The 15,996-nt window shown below is 32.7% G+C and overlaps 2 protein-coding genes across 5 annotated transcripts; both read right to left on the minus strand.

Annotated features, from left to right (window-relative positions):
* Positions 1–6,499: 6,499 nt before the first annotated feature.
* LOC111011530 (ubiquitin-conjugating enzyme E2 10) lies at positions 6,500–9,419 on the minus strand. Its single transcript, XM_022285332.2, has 5 exons — positions 9,265–9,419; positions 9,051–9,140; positions 8,113–8,240; positions 7,400–7,504; positions 6,500–6,894 (listed from the first exon to the last, which is right to left on the minus strand). The coding sequence occupies exons 2-5, from the start codon at positions 9,118–9,120 to the stop codon at positions 6,751–6,753; spliced, it is 447 nt and encodes a 148-aa protein (XP_022141024.1). The 5' UTR covers positions 9,121–9,140; positions 9,265–9,419; the 3' UTR covers positions 6,500–6,750.
* A 2,181-nt stretch (positions 9,420–11,600) lies between these two features.
* Positions 11,601–14,708, minus strand: LOC111011691 (putative inactive receptor kinase At4g23740). Of its 4 annotated transcripts, none has more exons than XM_022285554.2 (3): positions 14,403–14,708; positions 12,725–14,043; positions 11,601–12,464 (listed from the first exon to the last, which is right to left on the minus strand). In XM_022285554.2, the coding sequence occupies exons 2-3, from the start codon at positions 13,965–13,967 to the stop codon at positions 11,806–11,808; spliced, it is 1,902 nt and encodes a 633-aa protein (XP_022141246.1). In that variant the 5' UTR covers positions 13,968–14,043; positions 14,403–14,708; the 3' UTR covers positions 11,601–11,805. The 4 variants fall into 4 exon arrangements, with proteins under 4 accessions (XP_022141246.1, XP_022141245.1, XP_022141247.1 ...); XM_022285553.2 differs by having other exon boundaries at positions 12,725–14,051; XM_022285555.2 differs by having other exon boundaries at positions 14,399–14,708.
* Between the last annotated feature and the right edge of the window lie 1,288 nt (positions 14,709–15,996).

Consider the following 15,996-nt stretch of genomic DNA (forward strand, 5'->3'; position numbering starts at 1 on the left):
TTAAAAATTAGTGCACTAGTAGCAATCACATTCAATAATTTTTTTTCACCCATCTCAGATTTCGAACGGGGTTTTATGAGATTGAGAGGAAAAAAAAAAAAAAAACTGAAATTGAGGGAAAGGAGAGAACTGCAGCTGCAGCTCTCATGGTTATGGGAAATTCTCGTCTCAAAATGGGGAATTTTGTATAATAAAGACCAAAGAGACATGTTTTTTGCTGCCCCAAACTTTAATTCCAATAGCAACAAGAATTGTGGGTTGTTTTGGGCTTTTCCAATTTCCATTATATAAAATATAATTACATTTTCAAGTTCCAAAAAGCCCTAAATTTGGGACTCCTCATGCATGCAAAACCAAAACCAAAACCAACCCCCATGTCTCTGTCTTCTTGAAGAACATTCAAAAATTAAACTTAAATAAGAAATTTGTCAAAGTGGAGTGCATGAGATCTGTTCTCAAACCCATATGTAAATAAATGCCAGCATATTTCCTGCGCCAGACAATATCTAGTGACTTTATAATATAATGTAATATTCAAGACCCATATATGTTTAATTTATTGATTTAAATAGCAACAAAAGTTTCCATATCATTGAGCTTATTTGATAATATATACTTTTTTCCAACCCAGCAATTGCTCTCTGCCAAATCTGGTTTTAAGTGATTTCTCTTTCGAACCCTTTTGTATTTGCATCACTTGTCCTTCACTGAAGACAAGAAAATGCCCCATTTGCTTTAATTTGATTCCTCAACAAACAGCTGATTCAGAGATTAGGTTCTTGTGTGTGTTAATTCTTCCTCTTTTCTTACCCAAAGAAAAGGAAAAAAAAAAAAAAAAAAAAACCCTTCTTTTCAGGAGCCATGGCTTCCCACTCGTGTGCACGATCTTCACTCTAGATTTAGATTAATCTAATCTTGACTTTTCATTAGGGTTTTGGAATAGTTAATTCATCACATTATTTTTTGTGTAATTATATGTGTTATATTATATGGTGAATTTGGAGCCACGGTAGACCCCCTTTGTTGTGTAATTATATGTGTTATATGGTGAATTTGGAGCCACGGTAAACCCCTTTGCGCTGCATGGACCCAATTATGAGTTCGAAATCTCGAGACCTAAATAATAGGGAGGTATCGAGCGCACAGACTCGAATCGGGTACGATGACAACCAACAGTCCAAACGCTAACACCTCCGGCCCCTGGATGATGTGTCAAGGTCGCACCTTTTTGAGAGGTCAATAGGTGGGGTAGAATGTCGAGGGTCCCATATCCCCCATTCGACTCTCTCTTTCAATAAAGGACGGATTGAAATCCTAGAACCATGGATACAAATCTCTCCTGCGAAAAACTCTAGTATGCTGATCCATTTGAGTTTGCTCTCATTCGAGTTTTAACTTGGGTATCAAAGGAGTGCAATCAAAATAGCACTACACCATTGTTAGATTTGTGTGCGCATTGTATCTTTAACATGTCTCTCAAGATCGTGACTCTTTTTGATCATCGATCTTGGCCGGATCTCATTTTTGGATCGGTTGCTCATTTGAACGTTTTTTGCTGATATCATATATTAATATTTATGGGGTTCCATCTCAAAACCAATTGACAATGAGAGGAGTAACCCCATGTGGTACCTATTACAAAGTTCATTTTCTTTTCAATGTGGAATCCTTAACATGTGGCACCTATAATTGCCCAGAAATCAACATCAACAGTTAATATATATTTACAAAAATATGTTTTGTTTTTTATAAATGAAGTGCAAATTCAGGACATGGGTCACCATCTATAAGTGATAGCTTGTGATATGGAAATATATTATTTTTTTTTTTAAGTTTAAGAATAGAGTTCAAGTTGGAGTTTGGTTTTGTTTATTCAAATCATTTTTATGGGGAAGTTGTAACATATATTAAATTTGATTTGGCATTCCAAAGCTTTAACTTGTTCTTATTTTTTTATTTTTCTTTTGCCTACCTATCTTTCTGGTGAATAACCATAGTTGAATATCAGAAAATAATTAATAATTTACACAACTGTACAAATTAATCTGGACTTGATATATGGATCATTTCTACCTAAAGTTTTGTACATACATACATTTATTTTGTATAATATTTAAGTTCATGAAAAATTGTTGGGATAATGAAGTCAGATCCGTGCCTTACGAGGAAAAGGATTTTCAAACACTACTACCAATTCCTACGAGGAGTAGGATATTATTGTCTTATAAGGATTACAATATTGTTTTCCTATAAGGATTGGGATATTTGACCACTTATAAATAGAACCCTTTTGTTAAGGTTTCATTTATACAGAGTCGAAATAGAAAGACTTTGGTTGTGGACAGTGTATGAAAAAAAAGAGTTTGTATCTCGTGGGTTTAGTGAGGATACTTCCAATTGTATAATCCTAAGTAGCCATTGTTAAGGTACTTAGAAACAAGATAGTAATATCTTAAGTGGGATCTCCTTTGTAATATGTAGTCTCAAGATAGAGGTGAACCAGTATAATCCTTGTGTGTTAAGCTTTTCTATCCCTATTTTCTATTCATTTGTTATTATTACTTACCTGTTAGCCTAAGGGGAAAATCAAATAATTCATGTTTAAATAACTTACACCGATTGATCTATATTATTTTTTTCCCAACAAAAATAAAGTGTTTGATATATTAAAGTTAATTGATTAGTCTTGAGACTTTTTGAAATATGATTTTGGTTAATTAATTTTTTACTCATTTTCTTTTTATTTTAGAGTCTAAATTTTAACATCTAAATTTTAGTCCAACAACATTTTATTAAATTCAAGATTGACATTACTACCGTATAAATATCATATTTAATTTATTAGAAAAATGATGTCACTTCATTCATTAGAGTCATAAACTTCGAAAAACTCAAAGAACAAAATAAGAATTTAATTAAAATAATAATAATAATAATTAAACAAGTTTAGATATATACTTAAACCATATTTTAAACCAAAAATATATTCAACAATCTTTTCAATATCGTCAAAACGAAGATAATTGACATATATTTTCAATCAAGAGATTGTGAGTTCAATTCCTCACCCTTACCCTTACCTATTGTACTAAAAAAATTATTAAATATCACTCATAGCATTCAAATTTGATATTGAATCATTGTTCAACAAAAATCTATTTAATTAGAATTTTTTTTTATTTAAGTACAGTACATGGGTGGAGGATCGAACTCATACAACCAAATGGTTGCTGATGAACAAGAAGGAGTAATTTGACTTGAATCTTCCAAACAAAGTGACTTCAGACTTGTTTAATTTGGCTTTAATTAATTAGATAAAAATTAAAGATGGTTCAGATTTTGAGAAGAAAATAGTGTGTTGCTATGGGATCGTGCATGGTACTTGGATTTGAGAGACTTACAAAAAGATTTTATACAAAATTTTATTCACATTTTTTTATTTTCCATTCCATCGCCTTATATTATTTTATATCAGGGAGCAAGTGCCTCACATTTAACTAAAAATAATAAACGATATAATATAAAATATTATTCCTCTTAGATAATTAAAAATTTTGAGTTTATATTCATAAGAGAATGTAGTTTATAAGTTTTATTTCCAACTTAAACATAGTTAGTTACATATTATCAAAATTGATATGTTACTCAAATAAATGCAACACTGCAGCTGCTAACTAAAGAATGAAAATAATCTTTTCAACGTTAACTAAAAAAAGCTCGTGAAATTGATTTCTCTAAAATAAATATCATGTTTCATACATTAGAGAGATTAAGGCTTAATCTTTAACTAATATTTGTACCATAGTATCATTTTATTATTTGTAACTCACTTGTTTAGACTCTTTAATTTAGTTAAATAGCCTTCGAAAAATATAACTATTGATAATACATTCTCCAACAAAAATATTGGAACTGAAAATTATAAAAGTAATCTTAAGATGCACATGAGAATTATAAATATGAAAAATAAAAAGAGAAGAAAATTAGTCATTTCTTAAATTAATAATTTGAGAAAAATAAACACGTGGCACAGTCAAATCAAGGGGGCAGGACACTTTTGGAAGTTGACCAAAAAACCCATATGAAGTGTCATGTGAGCGTAGGACCTCTTGAAGAATTTGAAGAGGTATTTCCCAAAGTCAAAATAATTGGTCTCTCCCCCATCAATATCATAAATGCCCCTTGCTAAATAATAATAATAAATGCCACCCAGTTGAGGGATTTTTTTTAACTATTTCCAAAAATATATTTTTTCTGGCATCGAGAATTGTTTTTTTTTACGATACGTGGGATTTGAGATATATGCCAGCTACGAATATACTATGTACGCTGTTATTTTGTCCTTATTAACAATTAAGATGAAATTAAAGGAATTATATCGTGGGATTTGAGATATATGCCAACTATCAGTGAACTATGCTTGCTTTTATTTTCTCGTTATAAATAATTAAGATGAAATTAAAGGAATTAGGAAAAGGAAAACTAAGAAGGGTTTGAGATTTAGGACAAAAGAGTGATTTGATGTCGATTTATGGAGAGTATGACCCAAGCGGTGGTCTATAGATGGGCCAGGCCCAATTCTACAAGTAACGTAGGCCCATATTTGGCTAACATAATTTTTGGTCTGGCTTTATTAGGGCACTCAAACTCCAATAAAAGAAAAGGGATACCCTTCAAAATTATGATATGTGTACCCTTTTTTCAAAAGTTTAATATATTTACAGAATCATTATTCTTGAAATAATTCATTTTAGCCAATGAATACTAATGTTTTTATTGGATAGAATAGATGCAATTTTGAAAAGTGTGAAATATACCATTTCATTGGTATCTTAAAAGTGTCAAATATAAGATACGATGTTTTCCTTCACAAACATGTTTTAAAAGTGTCATCTATTTTATATTTGAAAAATCATGCCTTCATTTACCAAAGATCATCTATCATACATTACAAAAAAATATTATATATTCTTCATTTTAGGAAATAGATTAATGTTCCTTTGTTCAAAAATTATCATCCACAAACATGCACTTTTTTTTTTATTTATTTCCTATTTTTGAACACTGTCATCAACCAATCAAGCATCCTGATTAAGACAATATCAATATTAAACGTGATTCAACATTTTCTGCAAAACATAAAAAATATCAATACAATATCAGAATATGAATATTACAAATAATAAATGTAAAGTACTCAACCATTAATTGAAATAATTTTCCTTTAAAAAAATGAAATAATTTTCATAATCGATTTTTATTTCCACCAGGTTTTTTAGAATATCCGTTGCCATTAATATTTTATTGAGGTATATTCATAAATATTTCCAACAAATTAGAATCTCAACATTTTCATCTAGATTTTCTTTTATAAAATATTTTCATCTATATTTCACTCTAAAAAACATTTTAATCTAGATTAGTGTTTTGAGCGGTCAATTTTGCATGTAAAAGTGGTCAGAATTCTTCAAGCATTATCTGTATTAAATTTCAATAAATGTCCTCGATTCTTTGTTTTTCAAAATGCCATCTATCTTTCATTTGAAAGTGGCATTTTTTTTTCAATTTTTTAAAATGTCTTATATATTGCTTCGTAGAACAAACATCTTTGTTATACATTTTCGACGGCACATCTATTCCAAAAATACAATCTATTCTAAATTTTAAGAATATCATATATTTGACACATTAAAACATTGTCTATTCAACATTCGAGAATAGAATCTGTTACCAACTTGAGCTTGCTCAACAATTAAGGCAATTTTTATCAAAAATCAAACATTTTAATTATCGCCTTGCCTCCTATAATTCAATACTCTAAAAAGAACATCTAATTTTTTATTTGAAAAAAAAAAACCAAAATAAATCAAAAACCGCCATGTATACGATTATTCATCCAAATGATATCATCTATTCTAATTTTGAATGAAGAATAACTTTGAGAATTCTTCATTCAGGAAAGCATCGTCTATTTCTTATTTGAAAAAACATCATCCATTTTTCATTTGCAATTTACACGAGTACCATCCATTCTTCATTCCAAAAATCATATTCTCTATATTCTATATTTTAGTGTTAAAAAAAAACTGTTTCAGTTGATCGATGTTTTACAAAACAATTGTGTATAGATTAGCAACTTCATTTTCTATTCTACCATTTTAAAACATTTTCAAATCCCAATCAAATAATGAGAACTACATAATTATCAAGAACATGATCTTAATAATTGAACTTTAACTAAAATTTTACAAGTACATTCAAGTAATAAAACCAAACCAAAAAAGTTGCAAAAAAACCTTATTTTGTCAGAGGAAAATATTATTATCAAATAAAAGATAAAGAGACAATTTTCAAAAATCTATTTCACCTGACATATGAAATTGCACGCGTCAGTTACCTTCACAATCACAACAGAAAATGAAATGTACAATATTTGGTTCATGATCAGGCCAACGCCTATTACTGTATTATTCGCCAAGAAAAAGAGCAAAAAAGAAAATAGAAAATGAACTGAAGATACATTTCAGTGTCCTATATATTATATATATTATATTAATCCACACAACCAAATAAGAAAATATTTTCCAATTGGAAATGAAAGGGGAATGTTAACGACCTTTCTTTGCTCAAGCAGTCAAGCTTAGGATGGTTGCAACAAACCGAGATAGAGATTCATATATAGAACAGGCACAGGCAGGTGAGCATAAAAATGAGGAAGACGACCTAAAATATTATTAACTCACCATCGGCTTAGCCCATCGCATACTTCTGCGTCCAGCTCCTTGCAGTCGTCTCGTATTTGTTCCTGTCAGTCTTGTACATGTGAGCAATCTCGGGCACCAATGGGTCATCAGGATTTGGGTCCGTCAACAGCGAACAGATCGAAAGTAAGACCTAGTTTTAAACATACAAGGAAACTGCTGTTTCAGTAATCATGAACACAAGGACGCATTATAGAAAAATATCAAGGTACAACCAGGAGATGTCCGTGACATATTGCCAAAAAAAAGGGTTATAGAATCAATCAAGATGAATCCAATTCAATATGAATATATGGAGTCAAGGGAGCCGATCCCATCCCATATCAAGGGCCATATTGTTGATGGAGACTAGCCCACGAAGATATTCTTCAATAACAATTGGACAAAAAGGTTAGGTTTGTTCTACTTAGTTGAGTTATTTCTCCTATCTAACTCAGAAAAAGAGATGCCGGTCAATGTTTGCACCATCTTTCAAATAGCATCTGGATGCTAGTACAGATGTTACAATGTTAAGAGAACAGGCGGAAAAAAAAGGTTTTGGGGAGATAGGTACGAAAACTAGTATGCATTTGCAAAGAGGACCATATCATAGTCTTAAACAGAACCTCTTTTTTTCTTAATCAAGTCAAGGGACAAACCTTGGAAATAGTTAGGGCAGGGCTCCACTGCTCTTTCAAAATGTCAAGGCAAATACTACCATTGCTATTGATATTTGGGTGGAACACCTTTGTTCTAAATGCCACCTGAAAATACATTAAATTATGAGACAGGAGGAAATAATAAGAAAGCCGCTTCCAAGAAAATCCATGACAAGAAACATTTCTATGTTAAAGAAGTCAATTACAAGAAAGGAGGAAATGTTCCCTAGGCAAGAAAGAAACATTTGCACACGTAGTCACAATTCATCAAATTACATGTTAAACCCTAACCAGAAAAATAAAGAAACCAACAGATGACAGGGCGTGACAAAGAATCTAGCCTAAACAGCATCTATGCCTTGGACCACTCCCTTTTATTTAATAAAGACAATCTGAAGGCAGCACATTAACCTATCTGGAGAACTTACATCTAACAATTATAAAAATAATTGCATGCATAATTGAATAACACTATCAAATGAAGGAGAAAATGCATGGCCAAATATTAAAGGGAATTCACTCTGTTAGTTGAGCTCAATACAGCTAAACTTAGTTACAAACAAATTACCCAATTCAGACCCTTAGGCTGAAAACAGTTTATCTTAAAGAACAGATAAGAAAATAAAAGGCAAGATCGATATATTCAGCATATTTTATAAAATATAGGACACATAGGCTTAGAGTAAACAGCAACTTAAAAGAAGCTGTCACACCTTGGGAGGCTTAAAAGGATAATCTGGGGGGAAATGAATGGTGACAAGGAAAACACCCCCAGCATAAGGACTGTCTGGAGGACCCATGATGGTAGCTTGCCAATGAAACATGTCTTCGGCAACTGGACCTGCAAAAATTCTTACATGAGTCAGCACCTCAATAGAAACCAACTGATTGAAAACCATACAGGATCAAAACTAAATCTCAATGTATTAACAAATCTTAGGACAAGTCAATATAGTTACCATCTCGCCATTCATATCCAATCAACCAATGTTCATGTTATAACCTGAAACTTTGTCTTTAGAGCAAGAAGTACTGAAGCTAACCAGGAGCTGGAAGTTCTAAACTACTTAAAACGTAATTACTGAAGTCAAATTACAAAATAAAGGAAAAATGAAAATAGTCGCAATCTGTAATATCTTAATTTTAGTTCCAGATGTGAACACATGAAGAAGTGCATAAAATTTCTTCTGTATGAGTGGAACTTCCACATGAAATCGTCTAAAGATTCGAAGTTGAACAATTGAGATGCTCAGACACACAATAGAACCAAATTCTCGGAATATTTTACACGGGATTCATTGACTCAATTCTCCCCTTTCATAAACCACATTAACATGATTATTCTACGATCAGTTGGTAAAGAAACCTCTAACAAATTTCAGCCAACAACCTTTCCCTATCTAGAGATAATTACTAGCATATATTCTCAACAGAAACCACGAAGGGTGGATAATCTACAAGTACAGCAGAAAAATTGACTCTCTAGAAAGAATACATATCCACACGAAGGCAAGTAGCAAAAGAGAACGATGAATATTGTAAGACCAATCAATCTAAAGGACGAATTAGGCCAAGGGCAATAAATAAATCCAAAGAAGAAAACATCCCCCAGCCACCAATTTTTTTTTTCTTTAAGAAATTAATTCCATACCAGCGCTACATGATGTAGGAGGGTCCTTCTGCAAATCCTTGAGTTCCTTCAAAATCCTCTTCGACGCCATCCGCGAAAGCTAACAAAAACCTTCAAGATCCAAAATCCAAATCCAAACATCAGATCAGAGGCCCAACAGAGAGAGAAACAGATTCAAGAACATAAAAAAGAGGCAAAACAAAAGAGAAAGAGAGGGAAAAGGGAGAAATCGTACCAGAGAAAGGTCCTCGTTCAAACGTTTTAGGTCTGCTGTGAGGGTTTGTGAAGAAGACGAAGAGGATGAGGATGAGAAACGATGGAGGAGATGGAAAACGGATGGTGATTTGGTGCGGAATGAAATTTATAGAACCGTTTCTGCGTGTGGGGCCCTGCCCCAAAGCCGACGTTTTTGATTGGTTCAGAATTAATTATTATGATTAAAAATTATTTCCAGAGAATTAGGTGGGCCCTTCTTAGCGTTTAATCTACGGAACCATCTTTCCTATCTCCTCCCTCGCCGAAAGCTGCCGCCGAAGAAAATTATTCTCTTTTTTCGGTATCCCTTCACTGGGCCTTTAGTGGGCCTTCACTCCAAGGCCCATTTTCGGGTTTCGCTCCGGCCTTGAACTCGATCCACAGCCCTACAACAAAAAAGGAAAGATGGTTATGCAGTGTCCGAACCAATTTAGATGAACCTCGACTAATCTTACAAAAACTCTCCGTCCTTATTATGTTTGGTTGTCAAAGAATTCATACTATTCTGATCTTTCATAAGGTTTCAAAAATATTCTTTAAGAAAACCTCGATTCACATTTTGAAAATAAAGTTGGAGTGGCAAAATTTGGAATGACGTGTGAAAATTTGTCTTAACTTTTTTTACATTGTTTTGTTAACAAGCACTACAACAAATTTGACATTTTAACTTGATCGATTATAGGTCTGTCGTTGTTTCTATTGTAATTTTTTTTACCTTCACTAAAGGTCAAATTTATTGTAGTGTCAGGTAATTGTTCCACAAAGCTTCTACGTCAATTATCACGTTATTCCAAATTCTATTGTCAATTTTCTATTCAAAATATTATACAATGTTTGCTCAAATGATATTTTTGAACATTTCTCAAAGTACTGAAACTTTTGAAATGATAGGATATTTTTAAATAAAACAAAGTACAAATTTCATAGATTTTTTTTTATATAATTTAGCCTATGAAAAATATCAGCGACTAGTTCTAAAAATGTTTATGCATGTGTACTTTTATAAAATAATATTTTGAAAATATAACATTTTCTAATTATTGATTGCAAACAAAGCATTTCTTTGAATATGTTAATTACTGATTGATTTAATAAATGTAATCTATTTATTTTTAACTGTTGTTGTAATATTTTTAATAAATTGATATTGATTTAGATTATTAAAGTGATCACCCTTAATACTTTAACTTTTGTTCTGCTACGTTTTCAAATAAAAGTAAAAAAAATTCACTTATGTTCCACTACTTTTACCATCAATCGTAAGATGTATAATTCAAATTGTCATTTGAATCTAAACCCATCATGTCGGTCATTGGATTGTTGTACTAAGTTCGTAATTTTCATATTTTTTAATAAGTAATTGGAAATAAAAACGTTTAAAAAAGTGTCAATTCATTATAACTTGGCTTACTTTAAATAAATTATTTTACATTTTTTAAAAACGAAGAAATATACATAAAATTAGAGAATCAAAATAGATCTATATAAAAATGTAAATAAGAAAAGTTGGTGGGTCGTTAATCTCCAAGTCAATAATGATAGGCTCATCTGAAGTGTAAAAATTAGTATTCGGTTGGAAAAAGACGACGACAATTTGACAGAGAAAGATGACGTATTCTAAAAAGGAAATGGGGCAGGAAAAGGAAAATAGAAGTTAAAACTTAAAATACTGTTTTTGGTGATGTAATTTTAGCATGATATATACCTTCATATTTTGATTCAAGTAATTTTAATTTTTGTTGTTCCTGTGCTACTTTTCTCTTATGTAACTGAGACTCGTTAATACAAATTTATTGATAAAATTTTAAAAAATTTAGTAAATGAAGTGTCGTGGTAAAATTATGATCGAAAGAAATGAGACAAAAATAAAAATGAACGAATAGATCACAATAGTCATTTTTTAAAATTACAGGGACCAAAATGGACATTTAAGAAATACAGATATTAAAATAAACAAAAATATAAAATATAAAGATCAAAGAAAATGTTTGAAAAATACAATCAAACTCCTGGTAAAATAGTATTTCAACTTAAAAATAATAATCCAAATTTTTGGTCCTTTTATATTCCTTTGGATGGAAAAACAAACGAAAGATGGAAAAAGATGACGTTGTTGACAAGAAAATTTAATAAAGCATGATTAAAATGTTTTTATTCAAGAACATGGAGGAGAATACAATTCTCTTAAAAAGCCATTAACCAAAATGAAAAATACCATTAATTAAACTTTAAAGTTTACATACTATAGAAACCGTATAGAAACTGCAATTGTAACTCAAGGATTGAGTTCAACTATATATGATTTAACAAAAGAGATGAGTCAACGTAAATATAAATATAAATATAATTCAATGACGAAGACATCTTATTTTTTCTCTAGAGGTCAGAGGTAACCAAAAGGCTCAAGCAAAACTAAACCCTCAATTCAATGAGTTTAAATGAATAGAAATCAATTCAAGGACAAAATAACCTATGTTCTACTGTGTGACCACCAAAACAGACACAAAGATGATAATTAATTTCAATGTAAATGTGAAGAAGAACCGATTTCAATTACACGAGTTGGAGTCGAATACTCTGACTTTGACCCGGACGATGGTCGAGTTCCACTACTCACTAGTCGAACCTGCTCGATTCTCGACGCTATATCCATCATTTTTGGTCGCTGCTCAGGCATTTTTGCAACACAAGACAGCCCAATTTGCAGCATCTCCACCATTTCTTCTTCTATATTTGGATACCTGAGAAGCTCCACATCAAACACTTCTGCTGTCCATTCCTCCCTCACCACAGAGTTCACCCACCTCACTAAATTAACAACTTCATCACAACCTTCAACGTGAATCGGGGATTTTCCAGTCAGAAGCTCCAGCAACACCACCCCAAAACTGTACACGTCTGCTGCTTCCGATGCCCTCCGAGTGTCGGTCACTTCCGGGGCTCGATAACCAGGAGTTCTCGTTGCTGGTACCATAACTGAATTCATCAACACGGCTAAACCAACGTCAGATACACAGCCATATCCTTTAGAGTTGAGGAAAATGTTTGAGGCTTTGATGTTTCCATGGCAACATTTTGCACCGGATTCTGCGTGAATATGAGCAAGACCTCGAGCCGCTCCGATAGCAATTTTCATCCGAGCTTCCCAATCTAACACACACAAACCTTCGCCTTGTTTATCTGCAATAGTAAATAGGCATATTGGTAAATTTCACGTTGGACACAGATTCATCCATTAGTATAGAAACTGTTGAAAGTTATCAATGGTTAATGTATGAACTTCATTTTTCATAGAGATTGCATTGTCTCTACTCTTGAATCTAATGAATAGTAAATCGCAGTCACCTCGGGCAACAGTTCGGCTTCTTTATAAATTCTATAAAACTGTATCAAGAGAAATAAACATAATTGCAGTTGGAGCAAGGTGATATGATACTTACTGTGTAGCATTGCAGACACACTCCCTTGTGCGCAGTAGTCATAGACCATAAGCTTCTCATCCTTTGAATAATAGTATGCTCTTAAGGAAATGATGTTCTCGTGCTTAATGTTTGCAATCAACTCCACCTGCTGTTCAAATTCTCGTTTCCCAACTGTAACTTGATTCAACCTCTTCACTACCACCGTCGTCGTGTCCTCCAGAGCAGCCTTATAGCTCACTCCGAAGGTTCCCTTCCCGAGAACCTCAGCAGATGCCCTCAACAGGTCTTCCAAGTCAAATGCAAGATTAGAATCCTGAAAGAAAGTAAGGTTGTCCTTTTGTTCTTGGCTATCAAAACCCTTTTTCTTCACAGAGCTTTCCTTCTTTTTGGGCTCCATGGTGGAACTATCATTTTCTTTACCCTTTTTCAACCAGAAAGCAGTCAACAAAATAGCTAGTATAAGAAGCCCAATAACACAACCACCAATTGCAATACCCAGTATTGCAGATTCACTCAGTACTTTGCGATTTCTAGTCGGTTGAACATCAGGGGGCAGAAGCGGAAAAGATGGGGGAACTGCACCATGTTCTGCAGTAAGATTGTTTCCAGAGAATACCCAACTTGGAAATCTTTGAAGAGATTGAGGCACATTTCCTGTAAGATTATTATTGGACAAATCTAACCGTTGCAAACTTGGAATCTCAAGGTCTGGAATTTCGCCCGAAAGCGAGTTGTTTGCAAGACTGAGAACTGTCAGATTACTCAACTTTGAGATAGAAGAAGGAATACTCCCATTAAATAAATTGTTTGAAAGATCGACCACACTAAGGTTCTTCCAAACTGAAAAATCCAAAGGCAAAGGGCCAGAAAACTTGTTGTATTGCAGATATAAGAAACTCAAACTTTCTAGCTTGGAAAAATCAGGGGGCAAAGGTCCCGATATCCTATTTATTCTGAGGCTTAGAGTCTCGAGTGCGGATAGGCGGCTAAGAGTGTTCACCGGGATTGGACCACGCAACCCGGTCCCAGGTAATCGTAGAACTACTACTCTAGACTGATCAGTGTTGCATAATACTCCTGTCCAGTCTTTGCAGACTGATCTGCTCTCATTCCAATTGAGAGAGGGCGAGTGGGGGATATTATGGAAGAAATCAAGCAGAGCTTGCTTGTCTTCAACAGGCTCACTGAGAACCCCCGGCCAGATGACCGCTGAAAACAAAAAAAATTCAACGAAGACGGAGAAGAAACTACTCTTCATCATTTTTCAGTCAAAATTAGTCGTTCAACCTAAATTAGCTACCAAGGAGAGGAACTAGTCTTACAAATCTGGTTCATACCTGCAAAACTTGAACAGATAGAAGATGCAGAATCAGAAATTAACCCCCATCAACATTTCTGCTCAAAAACATGTTCTATATAAGCTGAAATTTCTAAATCGACAAGTAAAAGAAACCCAAATTCTAAATCCCCAAATCGCAAACAAACAAATTCATTCAGTTGGGTTTTATTTCCAATAACTAAATTACACAGCATCAATATTCAACACGCATAAAAGTAGAACAAACACAGAGAAACGAGCAACCTAGAAAAAGGGGGAAAGGAAAACTGAATTCGAAGTTAAGGAAAAGTATGGAGCCCAGAAGAGGGATTTTCAGAAAGAACAAAAAGGAAGGCTTCGAAAGAAGTCCGTACGTACTGGGCCGTTGGCAATGATGGCGACGGAAGTTCAGCGGGAATCGTTTCCTTTGGGAAGTTGTTTCGCTTCTTATGCAATCATGCAGAGAAAACTCGTGCTGGATAATCATTTGAGAGAAGGTCCGGAAGAAGGATGAGAGTAGAGAACAGAACTATATTTTTTAATTTTTAGGAGCCCATTTCTTTAATGTTTCCATGACAGGAGGTTCGATTCCATGTGGAGGGTGGTTGCCGCCATTGATGGATGGTTCTCTTCTTCGTCAAGAATAAATATTGAAAGCAAGAGTAGTTGCTGCCTTTAGTTTTTTATTCCTCCATTTTTTCAAGGTAGTTATATAGATACATACATCTAAATCCAAAATTAAACCTCCAAGAAATAATAAGACAATTGATTTTTAGTTAAACCAATTAGAATTCAATCTTCAAACCTCCACGAAGATATATACAATAATTAATTGAGTTATCAAAAGAAACAAATGTCAGCGATAATTAATATATATTTTTAACTAAGAGGTTGTGAGTTCGATCTCTCATCCAACATGATGTATTAAAAAATATATATATTATAAACCTAAACTTTATTTTATATACAATTTTGAAAATTTTTATTTGATATTTTCAAAATATTAAAATATTTTTTTAATTATTGAGATTTAACTCCTTAGTTAGGGATGGCAACGGGGTGAGGTTAGAGAGGTCATTGAACCCGTCCCGATAAATATATTTTTTATTTTTATGGGAGTTAAAATGAAAAAAAGAGGGTCTAAATGAGAATTGGGTTAGGGCTTTTTTTAAAATAAAAAAAATAAAAATTTATTAAAATTAATGTATATTAATATTATTATACATAAAAGATATAAAAATTAATAAAATATTATGAGAGGGATCGGGGACAGAGAACCCGCAAGGAGACCTCCACATCCCCGCTAGGGACTCGACCCCGTCTCGGGTCAAACTAGGGATTCTACTATCCAATCGAGTTAGGTACCCGTAGATTTTTTTTTGTCTTCCCCTTAATTATAGGTAAATAATGATTAAAGGAAGACTAAGAGGTGAAAGGGAAATGAGAGTAACATTCAACCCACTCTAATATATTTAACTTTTGGATTGTAATTGTCCATGCATGACATGGCTGACCAAATTCACTGAATTTTTATATGTTTTTTGAAGATACTGAATTTTTATATTTTATAAGCTTTTTAAAATAGGAACATATTTTATGTTCATTAACATGTCACTACTTGGTTTAATAATAAGAGTTGAAAAAATAAAATCAAGGGGACATGGTGGGAAACAGCTCATCATAAAACATATCATTTATAAATATTTCATTAAAAAATAAATATATAGTTGTATAAAAGTTAGAACTTGAAAGCATGCATTCATGTGCCAATTATTGTTGTATTCAATTATGAGATGGAGAATCCCAATGACAATTGTTGGAATTGGAAGATTAACTTTAAGCTTCTTACAAATTTTATAAATATTAACAAAGTAGAGAGATTTTGAACCTATAAATTATAGAAATGAAGTACGTGAATAACTTCATCTCAAATATAAAATAAAAATGGAAAATCCACAAGTTCTCTTAATAA

The sequence above is a fragment of the Momordica charantia genome (assembly GCF_013281855.1).
Source record: "Momordica charantia cultivar OHB3-1 chromosome 10 unlocalized genomic scaffold, Mcharantia_2.0 BLBB01000010.1, whole genome shotgun sequence".
In the NCBI taxonomy this organism is placed as follows: Eukaryota; Viridiplantae; Streptophyta; class Magnoliopsida; order Cucurbitales; family Cucurbitaceae; genus Momordica; species Momordica charantia.

What these genes read in the sequence shown, in the direction of transcription:
- LOC111011530 (XM_022285332.2), bottom strand. Translation starts at nt 9,120, where the DNA reads ATGGCGTCGAAGAGGATTTTGAAGGAACTCAAGGATTTGCAGAAGGAC. An exon ending in TCCTACATCATGTAGCGCTG is followed by an intron (nt 8,241 to 9,050) that starts GTATGGAATTAA and finishes GAATTTTTGCAG; the next exon opens with GTCCAGTTGCCGAAGACATG. An exon ending in CTGCCCTAACTATTTCCAAG is followed by an intron (nt 6,895 to 7,399) that starts GTTTGTCCCTTG and finishes GTTTAAAACTAG; the next exon opens with GTCTTACTTTCGATCTGTTC.
- LOC111011691 (XM_022285554.2), bottom strand. Translation starts at nt 13,967, where the DNA reads ATGATGAAGAGTAGTTTCTTCTCCGTCTTCGTTGAATTTTTTTTGTTT. An exon ending in TGTGTCTGCAATGCTACACA is followed by an intron (nt 12,465 to 12,724) that starts GTAAGTATCATA and finishes TTACTATTGCAG; the next exon opens with ATAAACAAGGCGAAGGTTTG.